Here is a 12,127-nt window from a genome sequence, read left to right as displayed (position 1 = left end):
TTTAGTTACGATATGTTTCCAACAATTTGTCCAAATGAACAAGCCATAGGTGATGATGGCAAGGAAAAACTTGAGATGATATGAGGAAGAAACCTTGAGAGGAACCAGACATTTGGGTGACACTGGACAGGAAATAATCTGAATGTAAATAATGTCCTTTCTGCAACAGTTTATAGTTGAATTGACTAGAAATCCTTACTGTTTCACAGTGAACAGCCCTTTGCATAGACAGAGAACACTTTTCTTCTTTTTTATTTGTTTCATTTTTTGTAAAAGAAATTAGTATGACTTTACTCCAGCTGATTTTTTTTAATTCCATGACAATATCATCAGTATAAAATGTGCTGGTGTGTTTGACATGTAAGAAAAAAAAAATAGGGTAGAGTGGTTAGACAAAACTAACAAGAAATTCAAGCATATTAATAAAGAATTTACTTAAAATGTTCTAAGAAAAAAAAAAGAAATCCAACAATTATATTATTGTACAATCTTGTGCTATTTTTGAAAGGCAGGTCTGACAGGTCAGATTCTGAATGCCTCACTTATACAACAGCATTGCTATTTTGATTTCCCCCCCCTAGGGTTTACATTTACTTTACAGGCTGTCAGACTCAAAATAATGTGGCAAAATGTGTTTTATTCGCTTTCATGCCTCTATACACAGTGTGTGGCTGTTAGTACAAAAATACCCAACATGCACTGCCCGTTGCATTGAAGAAGGTCTTTAGTTTAAATTCACTCTTTGCTAGGATAGAAATCCCAGACCTTCTCGATGCTGTGAACACTCGTTCGTCTGTATCGGATGGATCAGATTTTGTGGTGGCGCTTCATATTCTACTTTTTCACCGTGTTAAATGCAGGACTGCTTGAAAGCACAAACAGCATGAGCAGCAGAATCAGAGGGTGTGGATGCCATCACTGTCAGACCTTTAGTCTCTTTTTGTTCATGCACTACATCATCAGTAGTGAAGGTTATATCAGAATCAGTCATGCTCACACTGTATACTTTTCCATACAGCTCTGCCATGTTAGACAAAAATCACACATCATCAAAACCTTAAAATGCATGATTAGATTGCACACGGTGCAGCGGATTTAGTGCCACTGCGTCACACTGTCTATGACCGTTGCTGTGATGGTTGTCTAAAAGACATGGTGAAACCTAAACACAGTATGCTAATGGACCTGCTAATACTGTCTTGGTTTATCTGACCCTGTTTTCTGCATGAGGCCGGATCACGCTGATTGATGATGTAAGCAGAATATTCAGTTTCCTTTAATTGCGGGTCTATCATTAAAGCAACCTCATTATATAATCTGACGTGAAGCACACATTATCTCAGTACGTTATAAAATTCAGCCAATACTGTATTTTATTACGTTGATCCAGTACAGTGTGACCAATTATAGTTTTAAAAGACTGCTGAAATTACATACTGGCTTTTGAATAGTTAGACTTCACATCCTGGAACACTAAAGGTGTGTTTGCCAGTTTGTCATAGAAGACATATTTCCTGCATTTTTAGAGCAAACCCTTACAGTTGAAATGCTTGGACTTCCTTTTCAGCTTTCTTATCTCTGTATACAGCTGAAGTGGGTGGCCATAGACACAGAGCCAAGAGTAAGATTTGCCCTGCTGCCTCGCCAACCTACCACAGACCATATTACAGCGTCACTTTCAGTAGATGGCTGTACACAGTAGAAAGCCTGTTCACTGTCCTTACTTCCCAGATGTTTTTAATTCCTCACATCTGTTTTTTTTTCCGCTATGAGGATACTCAGTACACTGTGCAGTGCAGAAACACAGTCTTAGTACCAGAGGTAGGAGTAAGCCACACATGTGCAAGTCACAAATAAGTCTCAAGTCATGAGTGTCAAGTCAAAGTCAAGTTGAGTCTTTTTTTAATATTTGTCAAGCAAGTCTCGTCTCAAATTTGCGACTTAAGTCTGACTCGAGTCAAGTCATATGACTCGAGTCAAGTCAGAGTCCCCCAAGACTGCAACACAAAGTTAAAAAAATTCGCTCTTGGACCAAACTGATAAATAATTTTCTTTCCCATCGACGACATGTCCTGCATTTTAACGTAATTTTTATTTTTTTAAAGTAAAAATTATAGTCTTAGGGTGGCTGAGATCACAGACAGGGGGGCTGGAGCCACCCTAAAAAAGGTCTAGAACCGCCCCTGATTCAGCCTCTGACTATTCTTTGGTAGTATATTTTTATTAGGAACTTGTTTGTTCCTACTTTGTGATCATTTCCACACTGACAACACTTGACAGTGACCTTTTTTTTTTCACTATGCATCACTGAACTTGTTTTTTTAATGTCGGTGATGTCTCTGTGTATCTGTGTGGCTAATAAACACTCAGTGAAGTATTACCTCTAAAATAACTTCTGAGGAAGCTGTTTATGTAGAACAGATTCAGAGAACAAGGCTAGATAAATACACACATACACAGTCTAATACGGATGACATAATGTTTTCCAGTCGCATATGTTTTTGTAGTCTGTAGTATCGGTGGAGAAGCACAGAGTAATTATCTAGCTACAAATTGCCCTTTATGAAAAACATACATTTCTTTCTTCATTTACTTACATTCTTATCAGTGCAGGCTTTCCAGAAGTGAAATATATTCTTACCCACAAGTCAAGTTTTATAGTCTGGAAATTCCCATAAGTCAAAGAAAAATCCATTAATGGTGCTGGAGCATCACAGACATTTTGAGAGATGGTATCTGATCACAAAGCAATTGATTATCTACTTGACCAAAGCAGAATATTCACACATAGCTAGCAAGGTTTTTGACATCTTTAGACAGACAGACAGGCAGTTTTTAACCACATGGGTTGTTAAACTGGCTTCCGATCCAAGTACACGCTACTTGATACTTGAATTGCTTGTGATGAGTTGTTCAGTGGTGTTGGGGGTGAATAATACACTGAGTTTTACTCAGGAAGATCTTTGCCTATAGGGGGCACGGTGGCTTAGTGGTTAGTACGTTCGCCTCACACCTCCAGGGTTGTGGGTTCGATTCCCGCCTCTGCCTTGTGTGTGTGGAGTTTGCATGTTCTCCCCGTGCCTCGGGGGTTTCCTCCGGGTACTCCGGTTTCCTCCCCCGGTCCAAAGACATGCATGGTAGGTTGATTGGCATCTCTGGAAAATTGTCCGTAGTGTGTGAGTGAATGAGAGTGTGTGTGTGTGCCCTGCGATGGGTTGGCACTCCGTCCAGGGGGTATCCTGCCTTGATGCCCGATGACGCCTGAGATAGGCACAGGCTCCCCGTGACAAGAATTAGTTCGGATAAGCGGTAGAAAATGAGTGAGAGTGAGTGAGAGATCCTTGCCAATGTGCACATCATCCTCAAATTCCTCATAGAAAATTGAGTTGAATATTCTGGAGTTGGTAAGAGTTAGATTTTGGCAGTTTATTATCTAACTTAGACTACAGCCGGAGTTTAAAGGTACTCTATAGTGGTGTAATATTTTGATGTTCATGCACTGGGTGTTGAGGAGCCTTATTCAACTCCACCCGGTGTTGTTTGGGTTACATCTTTTCTGTGCACAGCTGCATTATCTTGGACTTTGTTGAAAGGAAGATAAAAGTTTAATTCAATTAACCTTATTAAACTATTTGTTTATGCTGTGACGGATTTTTGGAGACACTGATCTTGTTTGGAAGTAGTAGCTCAGTGGTTAAGTTGTTGGACTTCTAATTACAAGGTTGTGAGTTTAATTCCCAGGTCTACCAAGCTGCCTCTCCTGGGCCCCTGAACAAAGCCCTTAACCCTCAATTGCTCAGTTGTATAAATTTAAGTCACTTTGTATGAGGGGGTCTACAAAATGCTGTAAATGTGTTTTTTCTTCCCCCAAAAAAGTGTTGTTTTTTTTCACCTGAAACCATTTTAGTGTTTTGGATTTTTTAGAAACATGAAAGATATGAAACATATTTAAATAAACTCTAGTTAGGAGTTATATTTTACTCCACAGGAGTTTAGTTTTAACTCCTGAAAAATGAACTCCCAGAAAAAAAGATTGTTTAACTTTGTGGAAGAATTTTCAGAGAGTTTATTCCTAAAGCCAAAATTTGTGCACATTTTCATAAAAATATACGTCACAGCTCTCTATCATGTAACTTCATGGCTTGTTCCATTATTTTATACAGAAACAAGAAAAAAAAGAAAAATAAGAGAAAATGGGAGGACATAGTTGAGGAGATCTGGGCAGTGTACAGACAAAAGACATTAGTGGTACATAGTTATTTTAATACTGTGTGTATAACTAGCAGGAGTCTTGTGTTGTTTTTTGCTGTTCTTTAAATCCATTTGGACAAGCTATATTTTATTGCTTACATTTGGCCCTTGCCCTACTGCACAAATAAATGTACAATAAACTGGATTCAGGGATCAGCTGTGCATGACAGCAGAGGAATTCGATTTCCTTTTGGGCTTTTGTTGGCTGTTTCTCATCGCTGCACTTGTGATTAGTCGTAGAGAGGCTTACACGATTACACAATTCATCACCGACAAAATCATGCATGATTCTTTGTGATTGTTCCAAGACTGAGAAATTCGCTTTACTGAAACGCTGACACAAGTGGTCACCATGGAAACGCACACCGAGTAGTTGTAGAGGTCCAAAACTTGACTGGGATATAGAGGTTAATATTAATATTGTGTATGTCTTGTAAACATTCATATATTTTTTTATTGATATATTTGTGTTGTTATGCCATAGTATGCTATAGTCAGGAAAAAAAGTCTATATTTTCATCCTTTTGGGCGGTTTGCCAGAATTCACTCACAGGTTTTTCTGGACCACTTTACAATTAGTAACCCGTAACTTCAAGTAGGGCTTAATTACGTGCTTGCTTCATTCAGAAGGCCTAATTCAGATTTCACTGAGCTTATGTTTACATTTTGTTACATGCTCATAAATGCTGCAAGCATTCAATGAGAATTATTAGTACCTACACATTTTCCACCACAACATCTGCTGTTTATGTGCTCTGTTGTGTTTCCGACATGACTCGACTCATTAGACACATAAACGCAGCAACGCGCTTATCATTGTTTATACTACACATTTGTGTACATAATGCATGAACAAGTCTCTACTGTATGTCTCGTTTTAACCCGATTGATTCCTTGCTCTGTTTTTACTGATATTTATGAGTAAACATAAATGTAAAGTTTCTGCAGCCTCTGTGACGTATCTTACTTTTCTGTTTTATTCAGTTAGACAAACGTTTGTTTTCTTCCTTCATGTTTCATTTTCCATTGAACTGCCCCAAAGTCCTTGGAGTGGAGGGATAACAGTCTTCAGCACTGCATTCCTACGCACAATTTTCTTGCAAGCTTCAGTTAATCTTGTTAGTCTTTGTGCATTTGAAGGGTGTTTGGGTCAGTGTGTCCTGAAAAGAGAAGGAAAAAACTGTAGCTTGTGTGTGTGTGTGTATTTGTTTTACTAATCAATTAAGTATGTATCCCATAATAATAATAATAATAATAATAATAATAATAATAATAATCACCATCATCATAAATCTCAAAGTGCTTTGTATAAAGACAGTAATGACATTGTTTGCTGGTGTATTTTGTGTGTGTGTTTGTGTGTGCGAACATGTAGAGATGTGTGTATGGGCCACTGGTAATTACTCACACTTCTCTTCTTGCAGATGGACTGCTATCCTCAATGCCCCACTGTCCTCTGTGTGTAATCAGCATGTCACTGTAATTAACAGTGAGGAAAGTACTGGACCGTGTGTGTGTGTCTGTGTGTGTGTGTGTGTGTGTGTGTGTGTGTGTGTGTCCTTCCCTTAGGAATGTTTTTAGTATCATTTATCTGCTTGTCGATATGACAGCGGTATTTAGAAACCTGCCTTCACTGAGACTTAAATAAAACTTTTGTTCTTCTGTTCCACATTTTTTGATTCTCTCCTTTATTTCTTTTGAGAAATATGAAGAGAGAAGCCAAATCCCTTCAACTTATCTAAGCAAAAACGGCAAACAGATATACAAATAGATAAACAGGGGCTTTGAAACATGGGAATGGGAAAACAGCAGTTGGTTGTATCAGTGAAAACTACACAAGCGTGCCAGACATGCTTCACAGTAAATCTGAAAATCACTGTTTTTCCCCTGTCTCTTTGTTCTCTGGGAACTAAACAAAAATACAAACGTGTGCCTGTTTTCATGTTTTCTTTTGTGCATTGGCTTTAATGTGAATTGCATTTTATTTGAAATGTTTTAACTGATATATTTATATATTTCAGAAGATATGCATATTCATTGCACTTGACTTACTAGGCTTCTAGTTTTTGATTTATTGGGAAGGGAAAAGCTCACCATATTCACCTTGAGTCATTACTCTTCCTGTCCTTAAATGATCTAAATTCTACTCCATTAGATGAAGCTTCTAAATTAGCATACACATTTGCATGGCTCTTGCGCAGTATGTGTTGACACTAATAGCAGTTTTCTGTAATTGACTCTCACCGTGTCATGTTCCTCTACCTCCAGGCTCCTACATGATAGTAAACTCATCCCAGCATGCCGCGGGCCAGAGAGCTCAGCTGCTGCTGCAGACGCTCAGCGAGAATGACACGCACTGTGTCCAGTTCAGCTATTTCCTGTACAGCCGGGACGGACACAGCCCCGGGGCGCTGCGAGCATACGTGCGGGTGAACGGAGGACCGCTGGGCATGGCAGTGTGGAACGTCTCGGGCTCGCAGGGGCGCCAGTGGTATCAGGTGGAGCTGGCAGTCAGCACCTTTTGGCCCAACGAGTATCAGGTGAGAGGAAGTCTGTAGCGCTGGGTAAGAGCTTCTGGTTAAGGTCCTGAATAAGGTGACTGTCTATTAGTAGCACATCACTGTGACTGGGTTACGATGTCGCAATATGTTTCTCTACTCATCTGAGAAAAACTGATGAAGTTCAGGCCCTTGGATGCGAGGCAGAGTATTAATAATGCGTCCAATGTTCTTTTTCTTACAAGTTGTTTCTCCTGATTCTTATTTTTAGATTTTAGAAGTGATTTAAACAAGGTAAAATATCTTTATATAATGTCTTTCACTAATCACTTCCTACCTGCTTATTTTAAGAGTACTTATGTACAAGGCGTACAGTTTAGTAACAAGAAGCCACTATGATGAGAAGCAGCTGACCAGAAGTCAGAAAAAAAATATCTTGAACAGTAATCAGTCCTTCAGTATACCAAAAATAATCTGGGAAGCAATACAGTAAAATCAAACACAAAAACCTATTATGGTGTTTCTGTAGCCTTCTCATGGCAAGTCTGAATGCGAAAGAGAATTTATTATATTTTGCTTTGATTTTTTTATTGTCTTTTAGTAATATCATCAAATAAACAATTTGCAGCTTCCCTGTGGCTAAAATAAACTTTGGCAAAAATAAACGAATCACTTATACATCAATTGAGGTTACTAACCTCCAGTTTGAGTTCTGAAAGAAATAAATCCCTTTATGCGATTTATGTTTTTTATGAATAAAGGTAAGTTTAATTATAAAGATCTACAACTGTTTGATCAGTTATTTATTTCTTTACCTACATGAAGGCAGATGGCTTTGCTATGACAATTTTTATAATTGTCTATTATAATTGGATAATAATTTTTATTCACACTGATCTTTTTCGCATTCTCAGGCTACACAACATTATATAACATTTTAATTCATGTATTAAAAGTTAGTTTTATGGCAGAATACTTCTGTAATGTAATAATCATTTCTATGTTGCCATTGTGACACGAGAGTCCTACAGACCTACTGAACTAGTTTGAAATATCTGTATATTCCATAGTGATGTCCAAATAGAGCGACACTAATTACTGAAAGGCATCAGTTTTGCCCTCAGTCCGAGCTTTCCACAGTGCTGCGGTGACACTCTTGTTAATCACACCCCTTGCTTACTTTAATTGGTATTGACTCAGTGTGCAATCTGTGCATGTCTGTAGGTCTGTGCTTGCTTCAGGCCTTTGGGTGGGTTCAGGAGGTGCACTGGGGGAATAAAGTTAGAGCAGATGTTATGTTAGATATGGCTTAACACTGGAGTGGAAAATTATTACAGGAGTTATTAACTAACACTTGTTTCCATAGCGGTTTGAATAACACAATTAGACAAAGACTGTAATAATCCATAATTATATTGCAGCGCTGTTAAATTCTCAAATCTGATTGGTCAGAAGGTGGTAATTAATTTTCTATTAAGTCACAACAGTCGTCCTGGCAGTAATTCAGATGATAGGTTCATATTAAAGTGTTTGTTTTAATACAATATATTTTATTATTTACAGAAACATGTATGGCAGACAGTTCTCATAATCTAAATGTAACAATAAACAGATAAAACAGTGTTGTTAGGTAACCTAGATAACATCTAATCATGATATGAAGAACCACATCATAAAATTATTAACAGTTCTCAGTGTTGGCATGTTGTGGTCTTCAGTAAGAGATAAAGAATCTGGAGGATCTGAAGGAGACAACCGACATGATTTAAAAAACATCAGAGAGAAAAAAAGGCTGGAGAATCAACAAATGTATGTGTGTCATTCATTAATGAATTCAAAATTGTAAACACTGACAAATGGTGATATAGGAATGAAACACATATGAAAATAATCCACTTGGGTCAGGACAATAACATTTTGGATGGTTTTCTTTGCTTTCTAACATTATATTTGGGAAAACTTTTATATACTACTGCCTAGTTCCTATAGCACCTGACTATAGCAGTACTGTATTTGCACTAGACCATTACTTATAAGCTTCTGGCTTGTCTCCATCCCATACAATAATTGATTAGTGTGTGTGTGTGTGTGTGTGTGTTTGTTTGGCACTTAGGCAATGCCCTACAGGTCTTCTTGAGCTGGAAGTGGGTGACCAGCTCAGTTTGAGCTTCATCCATATATTCAATTTCTCCTTTCTGCAAACTCTGCGCAGCTGTCAAAAAGCAATTACGTTGAATAGTGTGTGTTTTTATCAAGAACTGTCAATCCCTCTGACTTAATTAACTTCCACATGGCAGGGAAAGATATGACCTTCATGTGTAAATAATAGCCCACTCACAGCAGTGAAAGGTGCAGCAATGCCCAAAGCATTTTAGATGTCAACGAGGAGCTTCGAGTTTCAGAATTATTGAGATCACACACTCACATATCAGACGAACTCTGATTGACAGCACAGACCCAGCAGCACAAACACACTTAAACACACTAAATATGCAAAAGTACAATTTACACTGCATGACTCGAATATAGAATCTAGAATTAAATCTAGAATTTTCCCATTTGATTACACAGTGTATATAATATTCAAGGTGCTTCATTTTTTTGCCTCAAATCCATCTGTTGGAGGACTCTCTATTCCGTTTCTCTCTGAGATCTCATTAAAACTCTGAATTAGTAAATTGATATGCCAGTCTGAGTGCGAGAGATTGTGTTACATTATTGCTTGTAACATGATGAGGAGCAACCAGTGCATGAATTGTGCCTGCAAGTGGCCTGATGAGTTTGATCTTATCTCCAGTCACATTGCACCTTCAACACACTGACTCGGAATCTGGGTAGGAGTTAAAACCCACATAGGACGTGTAACACTTGTTTATTCTAAAGCACTTGTACAGAGACTATGTGACCGATCGGTATTTTCTTTCATCTGACAAAAACCTTGGATTGTTTTGGGGAATTTTCAAAGGAGAAATACAAAGTTTACTTTAATTCGGTTTTGGAGAACCCTTGAAAATTGGTGAAGTCACACAGGGTTTCATTCAAACTCTGTGAACGACTATAACACTTGGGAGCCATATCAAGTAGAAGTCTCTTTTTTTCTTCTTCTGGGAATTGTGTTCAGAATTGCAAACAACACAGAGAACAGGAAGGCAAGTTTAACACAGGTAGGTCCAGATTTGTTGTTTTTAACGATTGAAAAGCAAGCTCAGTATGAGAAACATAAAGGAAAAACAAAGGTCCCAGGACACGAGGCTTAGAATATGAAAATAATACATGGAAAACTTTACCAATAACATTAACACTATGGAGGCAATGATTTATACACTGACCTACATCAGATTTACCAACAAAGTGTCACAACCAGGAGGAGCAAGACAGACCCAGAAACAGGATAGCTTCAAATGAGTATGGTTTAATAAATAATAAGACATAAAACAGGAACAAAGACAAAAACTAAACAGGACAAAGGACGAGGGTACACTGACATTACCTAGACAATACACTGACGGTAGACTGACGATACACTGACGAATACACTGACGATGATTCTGTGCTGTTATCAGCAACGCGGCGTGGTTAAATAGGCATAATTAACAATAAGGAACAGGTGTGTAGAGATGGGGAGGAGTAAACAAAGGCGGGGCAGACATGTGACATGGAACATACACAGGCGCACATGGCCAAAAGTCCGGGCTGAGTCCTGACACAAAGATAAGTGTATCAGAATAGATCTGGGTGAGATGTGGACTGTAACCAGACAGTGTGGTCAGGGACTTGTCAGATAAACACACTGAAAGCAGGTATGTGTTTGTGTGTCTTTGTACCTGTCTGGGGACTAAGCGAGTTCTTGTTGGGATGACTGTGGGACAGTAAAAAATGCTACGCAGTCTATTTGATTGAATGAGTAAATTGGACATTGATTAAATGTTTGATTGATTGGTTGATTGATTCATTTACACATCCTCATTTCTGTGCTAGGATGTATGCTTATTCAGATCATCTTATAATTTGTACAGTATATAACATAATTCCTATTGCATATATTTAAAAAATATATAATATTTGTGATAGACCCACCACAATCTAGTTGCCACAGCATGGATTCTTATTCTCTGTAGTTTTGTTGTATATAGTCTAAGGCTAGCTAGCGTATTAGTTAGAAAGTTAGGCCAGGTTGGGTTAGGTGGAATGTTTTGGCTGCATTTTAATAAATCAAGCTTGTACAGTGAGTTCAGATACTCGCTGTAAAAAAATGACTACATTATAGCTGTAAATTACATCTAAGAGTCCAGGGGAGATAAGGAGAACTTCATCAATGAAACACTGCAGGTTCTTGTTCATCTGATTGTTAACTTATTGGCTACTGTGTATATAAAAAATGACAATGTCCATGCGATTTGCTTTAAGATTAATAATATTGCTTGTTGAGCTGATTTTGATTCATTTGGTCGGTGTGTATTGCCATATGAAAGGTTAGCTGAATGTGTAGGTGGCCTTTGTTTTGAGTGAGTTCTTCTAGAACGAAACAGAGATAATTCCATTCTGCCTTTTCCAAGAAAAAGATCTGTGAAATGTATCATAGAAAGCTTTATCCGTCTACTGCTACAGTTGGAATAATAGTAGCACAGAAAACTAATTTGGCAAAAAATCGTTAGTTGGCTTTCATCAAATATGAGCAGAGTGTGTGTGGGGGTCTTGAATCTTTTCTTTTCTTTTCTTTTCTTTTCTTTTCTTTTCTTTTCTTTTCTTTTCTTTTCTTTTCTTTTCTTTTCTTTTCTTTTCTTTCCTGCCTGTGTCTCACTTATGAGTAGGCTTATTATGAAGTGAAGTGACGTGACATACGGCTAAGTATAGTGACCCATACTCAGAATTCGTTCTCTGCATTTAACCCATCCAAAGTGCACACACAACAGTGAACACACACACACTGTGAACACACACCCGGAGCAGTGGGCAGCCATTTTATGCTGCGGCGCCCGGGGAGCAGTTGGGGGGGTTCGGTGCCTTGCTCAAGGGCACCTCAGTCGTGGCCGGCCCGAGACTCGAACCCACAACCTTAAGGTTAGGAGTCAGACTCTCTAACATTTAGGCCACGACTTCCCAGATGGTTTTGGTTATGGTTATTAAATTGAATAGTTTAAATGACAATGTTTTTTCTTCTTCACTACTGCTGGATTTCTTGTTAGCACGACTTCAGTGAATGATGACTCTCAGGATATCCATGGCACATATGTGAAAGCATCTCATAAGAGCATGTAGAATAATTTTACTATAATTAATCTGAAGCTTCACTACTTCCTGGATGGCTCTTTTTTATATTATATTATATTATATTACATTATATTATATTATATTATATTATATTATATTATATTACA

At 38.0% G+C, this 12,127-nt stretch overlaps 1 protein-coding gene across 5 annotated transcripts in view; it reads left to right on the top strand.

Moving 5' to 3' along the window:
• ptprub (protein tyrosine phosphatase receptor type Ub) overlaps window positions 1-12,127 on the top strand; it is a 202,328-nt gene that overhangs the window by 95,160 nt on the left and 95,041 nt on the right. For all 5 annotated transcript variants that reach the window (XM_060869959.1, XM_060869961.1, XM_060869958.1 and 2 more), the window contains exon 3: window positions 6,520-6,791. In XM_060869959.1, the coding sequence (XP_060725942.1) occupies window positions 6,520-6,791 (272 nt within the window). The remainder of the gene's footprint in view (window positions 1-6,519; window positions 6,792-12,127) is intronic.

This window comes from Tachysurus vachellii, chromosome 5 (genome assembly GCF_030014155.1).
Source record: "Tachysurus vachellii isolate PV-2020 chromosome 5, HZAU_Pvac_v1, whole genome shotgun sequence".
Taxonomy (NCBI): Eukaryota; Metazoa; Chordata; class Actinopteri; order Siluriformes; family Bagridae; genus Tachysurus; species Tachysurus vachellii.
The sequence above is the reverse complement of the archived record's forward strand: the minus strand, read 5'-3'. Positions and strand labels throughout refer to the sequence as shown.